Source organism: Ichthyophthirius multifiliis, assembly GCF_000220395.1.
Source record: "Ichthyophthirius multifiliis unplaced genomic scaffold scaff_1120509250296, whole genome shotgun sequence".
NCBI classification, from domain to species: domain Eukaryota; phylum Ciliophora; class Oligohymenophorea; order Hymenostomatida; genus Ichthyophthirius; species Ichthyophthirius multifiliis.
Genome location: NW_004086886.1, coordinates 57,582 through 63,770, shown reverse-complemented (window position 1 = coordinate 63,770; position 6,189 = coordinate 57,582). Strand labels below are relative to the sequence as shown.

Sequence of the window (6,189 nt, the reverse complement as noted above, 5' to 3'; positions counted from 1 at the left end):
TATTATTACAATAAAATTTATAAATAAATTATTTGAGATATAGTATTTTCATATTAATGAAAATTTTATAAATAGTAATATTTTTTTATTTAAATATGTAATTTTTATTAAGATTAGATTAGATTCATAAATAATTATTGAAATTTATTTATAAAACAATAATAATTCTTCTATTTTCATTAAACTATATTTTTTTTATTTTCTTAAATAGTTTTTAACATTCTAATTTTATATTTTTTTTAGATATTTTCTTTTAAATTTTAAAAATTATTTAAGAATAACTATTTTTATTTAAATATTAAAATATATGATATGTTTATAATAAATACACCAAAAATTAGTAAATATTCGTTTTATGAATATATAAGTGCATTATTAAAAAATAATATAATAAAAACTGGGTAAAAATTCGAATTTAATAATAATAGTACAATATATATTGCAAAAACTAACTTTTTAGTTATTAAAACAGTTAATCAAAATAAAAATGTAAGTTGATCATATATATATATTATTCTCCTAATAAATTAAAAGAGCAAAAATATATTATATTTATTTTTATTATATTTTTTTTTAAAAATAAAAAGATAAATTATTTGATTTTAAATTAAAAATAATAAATTATGTTTTTTGACGGTAAAAAAATGAAGACAGGTATAGAATAAAATAAATTTTTATAAATATTATAAAATAGTATTAATATATAATATTCATTATTTTTATATATAGAATGATAATATAAAAATAATAACTTATATATAATAATAATATTTTAATTAAATCTAAATTAAAAATGATAAGCATATTAATATTACTTACATTTATATAAATTGCATTATATATTTAAATTTAATTTATTATTAGCATTTTTTAAGAAAAGAATAATAAAATTATTATCTTTTCTATATGTATAATTTAATACAATATTTAAATTTAGTCTATTTTATTTAAAAAACAAAAATATAGATTATTATTAATTTTTTAGAATAAATTAATTTAAATATTCATTATTTTATTTATATAAGCACATAATAATTATATTTAAATAAAAATTTCTCGATTATTTAATTTAACATAATATTTTTTTAAAAAAATTACTTGAAATAATTAATCTAAAGTAAAAAATATTATAAAATATAATTAGATTTTGTAAACAAAAAATAAATTTTATAAATAAATAATATCTTAAAAAAAATGAATATGTGATTATTTTCTAATATAATAATAGTTGAAATAGAAAAAATAAAAAAGATTAATAATATTAAAATAAAGTTTTAAATAATAATGAAAATATAAATTATAATATATAGAAAAATTAATAAATTTATCAATTTAAAAAAACAAAATTAAAATTATTTAAAAATATTTAATTTATAAAAAAAAAAAAAAAAGTAAATAATATAATATTTTTATTTTAAAACAAAAAATATAAATAAAAATAAGCTGAATTAAGTCAAAAAAATAATAAAGTTTTATAAAAGAATTTATAATAATTTAATAATTAAAGCAGTTTTATCCTCAATTAAAATAAAAAAATAAAATATTTTTTAAATTTTTTTGTCAATAATAAAATTGAAATATAATCAATTTTCTAATTAAATATATATAATTATTCTATAAGAACAAATAGATATTTTAATATATTTTCTGATAATAATTCATTGTATAAATAAATTAAAAATATTATATTATATTAAATTTTATAATTTTTTTAATAATTTTATATTTAATATTTTTTCTAAAAATAAAAAAAAATATAATTAAAAATATTGTATATACTTAATTAATTCAAAAATGTTTTAATCTATTATTAAATTTCTTATATTCGTTTATTGTAATTCCAAAATTTCTTTTTATTTTCTTTATTCATTAATAAAAAGAATTACTGAATGAGATTAATACATAGATTACTATATTTTAAATTGAAAGTTTTAAAAATAGTTGTGATGAATATACAGCAAAAAGACTATCTGATATAAATAAAATTATAATTTAAACTTCTGATGGATTTTTATAAAATAAAGAATGTATAATATAATGTATTAAAAATATTCAACCTAATTTACTTATATTAAAAAGTGATCAAATATTAAAATTAAATTTGGAAATAAAAGATCCTTATTATAAATTAAATATTAATATTAATTTAGTATTGTTTTAACGTTGGAGCGTATATAGTAAATACAAATTATATGTTAATTCTAAAATAATAAAAGAATATGTACATACTGAAAATTATTCTCTTTTTTAAAATGATAGTACTTATTGTTTATCTAATTATGTAGAATCTAAATTTCATTCATTGGCTTTGGAAGTAGATCAAACAGATTAAAAATTGGTTTTTTAAAATAATAATAATAATATATTATTTATAAAAAATTAATCTTTTTAATATATATTTAACTCTTTTTATTAATATTTATATTTTTAAAAAATAAATAAAGCAATTCCAAATATTATTAGAAGGTAATGATTTATTGGGTATTCAGCAAATAAAAATTGATTATGAAAAATGTTAATAAAATTGTTTATAATGTATATAATTAAATGAATGTCTTAAATGTTTTAATGATAAATATTTATATGAAAAAAAATGTTATGATCAATGTCCTCCAGGAACTGATATTATTCCTGGAAATTAATGCTAAATATAAATATAGATATAAATATAATGTATGGAAAATGAATATAAAGATTCAAATGGAAAGTGTGTTTCTTGTTAATTTAGTAAAAAATATAATAATATATATTACTATTTTTTTTTAAAAAAAACTTAATTATCAAAAAAAAAAAAAAAAAATTAAATAAATAGCATTTTTTTATTAATAAAATAAAAATTACAGAAAAAATAAAAATATCAATCTTATTTTTTTTAATTTAATAAATAATATTAATTATTATATAAATAAACAAGATTTCTGTTTTAAATGTTTAAACCAAAATGAATGTACATAATGTATAGCAGATTATTTTTTATATGAAAAATAATGTTTTGATAAATGTCCTGAAGGAACTATTGTTTAAGACTCAAATACTTGTAAAAAAGAAAATATATGTTTATAAAATTAATTCAGAAATACAGATGGAATATGTGTTTTTTGTTCCTAATGTAAATAACCCCCCCCTTCCCAAAAAAAAAAAATTTTTTTAATATAAAAAAAAAAGATTGCGAAGAATGTACTTCTCAAACTTCTTGTTTAAAATGTATAAATAATACATATTTAGATTTGACAAATAACATTTGCTTATATACTTGTCCTTTATCTTATTATAAAGAATATGATTAAACATGTCAAAAATGTCCTTTAAATTGTTCTGAATGTACTGATTTTTCAGGCGAATGTACTAAATGTGAAAATTAATTTTTTTTATTTGAAAAAACATGTTATTTATAATGTTTAGATAATTATTATTTCAATTAAAAAGAAAAAAAATGCGAATAATGTCATGAATTTTGTTTAAAGTGTTTTGGATAGACAAATTAAGATTGCATATTTTGCAAATAATCTTATTTTTTTTAATAAAATAATACTTGTAATATTTCTTGTCCGGAGAAATATTACGAAAATAAAGACTAAATGGTTTGTGAGAAATGCTTTAATTAATATTGTTCTAAATGTGATAATAATAATTATAAAAATTGCATAATATGCTTAAAAGGAAGTTACTTATTTAATGGAAATTGCCTTTTGGATTGTCCATAGGGTTATTAAAAAGACGAAAATTATTAGATTTGTAAAATAATTGAGAAATAAATAGAATATGAATTATAAATTGAAAAAAATACGGTTTTGGTAATATTTTAGGAGAGAAATTTAGTAATAAATAACTTAAACGAAATAAAGAAAATATTAAAAATTTAAATAAATGACTTTGAATATTATACAATTGAAATTTTTGTAAAAGATTCATCTGAAAATATATTAGAAATAAATTTTTCTTTTATAAGAAATCCTCCTAAGTTTTTAATTATAGAAATTTCCTTTTTAAACTCAGAAGTGTATAATATTTAAAAAACACCGTAAGTTATTTAAGGATAATTCAACTTTTAGTCTGGAATAGGATATTAAACTAAGGAAAATATTGCAAGCATAAGTTAGGGAATTTCTGTTTTTGGAATAAGCTCTATTTTGCCTCTAAGTTTGACAGGAAATTATGGTATTTTAGCTTCTTTTGTGGATATTTCTTAATTAATTTTTATGATGGTATTTATTAATGTTGAGTATTTTTTTATTTATTATTATTATTTTTTTTATTATTTTTTATTATTTTTTATTATTTTTTAGTAATCCTTTTAATTTAGATCTTTTATATGATATTACGGATGCTTTTGAAATTCCGTTTATAAATTTTTTTAGTTTTATGAAAAATTATAATAAAATTTAATATGAGCCTAAAAAAAAATTTAAAGAAAGAGATGTCGATGCTTTTTTATTATCAAGTTCAGGTTTTTTGCTTTTTTTTTTTTTTTAATAATATATATATATATGTGTTTAGGAGAAAATTTTAGTTTGATATTTACTTTAATTTTTATTGATCTTTTAGTATTTTTACTTGAGAAAATGTTATATAATAAATTAAAATTCTAAACTTATATTTAAAATTTTAGAAAGAATTTTTTAAATATTTCTATTTATTTTGACTTATTATGGACTATTTATTAAGATATATGTTTCGGAGTTTTTGTTTAATTCTAAAATTTAGAATATAATTATTTTTTTGAAGAAATTGTTAATTATTTTTTTACTATACTTGCCTTTTTACTTTGTATTTTGCCTTTTTTTTTCTTTTATTATATCTATTTTAATAAACATCCTCATATATTTTCTTATTTACATAAAGAACTTAATTTTAAATATTTTAATATCATACTTTATATAAGAAAATTCTATTTTTGTATAGTAATAATACTATTTCATGATTTTCCTTTATTATAAATTATCTTTATGTGTTTAGGACATCTAATATTGTTAATATGTATAATAAAAACGAAGCCCTTAGAGTAAAAAATAGATAACATAAGAAATATTTTAAATGAATTATTATTTTTTGGAGGTACATTCTCTTTATTTTGGCTATTGGATACTTAAAAATATGAAGAACATTAAAGAATAAAAATAGGGTGGATTACTGTGTCTTTTTTATTTGGGATTTTTATATTAGAATTATTATTATATTTAAAGGAAATGCTATATTCGTTGATTTAAGTTTATAAAATGATAAAATAAAAGCTTATTTATAAAGATAACTAAGAAACTTATAATTTTTCTTAACAACAAAGTAGAAGTAGTAGTAAATAAATGAATTTAAGAAACATAAGTAATAAAACTAATGATTCTAATAATTTATAATAAATTTAAAATGTTTAAATTATTAGAATCCAATAATAGACATTAAATCCCTTAGATTAAAGTAATATAATGGGTGCAAATTTTAAAAGAAAAAGAAAAAGAAAATATAAATAAATTTAAAAAAATTATTTTGAATAAAATTATAATACTTAAATTGATAATAATGATAATAATGCGTAATTATGAAATTTTAAACTTAAATTAATAATAATGTTTATTTATGATATTTAGATTAAATAATTGTAAAAATATAATGTATTTTATTTTTTAATTAATTAAATAAATAAAAATAATATGATTAAAATAATATTTTACTTTCTTAATTTTTTACTTGAAATATAAATATATGTTTTTATTGTTTTTATATCGAAAAATAAATTTTCTAAATCTAAAAAAATATTCTTGAACAAAAAAAATAAAAATTACAAATATATTTTTTTTATTATAAAATAAAAAACATATTTATTGATGTAGAAAATTTAATATTTTTTTTTTTTTTTCTTAATTTGTATTATAAATATTAATTAAATTACTTTTATTTTTATTAATTTTATTTAATATTTATATTTTTAATTATATAAAAATTATTTGAATTTAAACAAATAAATATATATTTTATCCATAATTTTGCTATTTTTTTGTAATAATACCAAAAATATTTTATCTTTTTTTTAAAAAAAAATAAAATAAAAAAAATTATACATACCCTGCTTGAAAAAAATAAAATAAAATGAATATTAATGAATAAAACATAAAGAAAATTGAAATAATATTATCATGTCGATAATTAAAAAACAATGATTATTTTTCTAAATCAGATCCATACATAGTATTTAGT

The 6,189-nt window shown here is 14.3% G+C and overlaps 1 protein-coding gene across 1 annotated transcript, besides 6 other annotated features; it reads left to right on the top strand. All coding sequences in view use genetic code 6, as the record gives it.

Moving 5' to 3' along the window:
• Positions 1–544: 544 nt before the first annotated feature.
• Positions 545–576: a microsatellite.
• Positions 565–632: a microsatellite.
• Positions 633–1,570: 938 nt separating this feature from the next.
• Positions 1,571–1,617: a microsatellite.
• Positions 1,618–1,999: 382 nt separating this feature from the next.
• Positions 2,000–3,376, top strand: IMG5_063680 (hypothetical protein). The gene is made up of 4 exons (XM_004036965.1): positions 2,000–2,338; positions 2,445–2,727; positions 2,915–3,109; positions 3,166–3,376. The coding sequence occupies exons 1-4, from the start codon at positions 2,004–2,006 to the stop codon at positions 3,229–3,231; spliced, it is 879 nt and encodes a 292-aa protein (XP_004037013.1). The 5' UTR covers positions 2,000–2,003; the 3' UTR covers positions 3,232–3,376.
• Positions 2,380–2,422: a microsatellite.
• Positions 3,377–4,225: 849 nt separating the features above from the next.
• Positions 4,226–4,274: a microsatellite.
• Positions 4,227–4,285: a microsatellite.
• Positions 4,286–6,189: the final 1,904 nt, after the last annotated feature.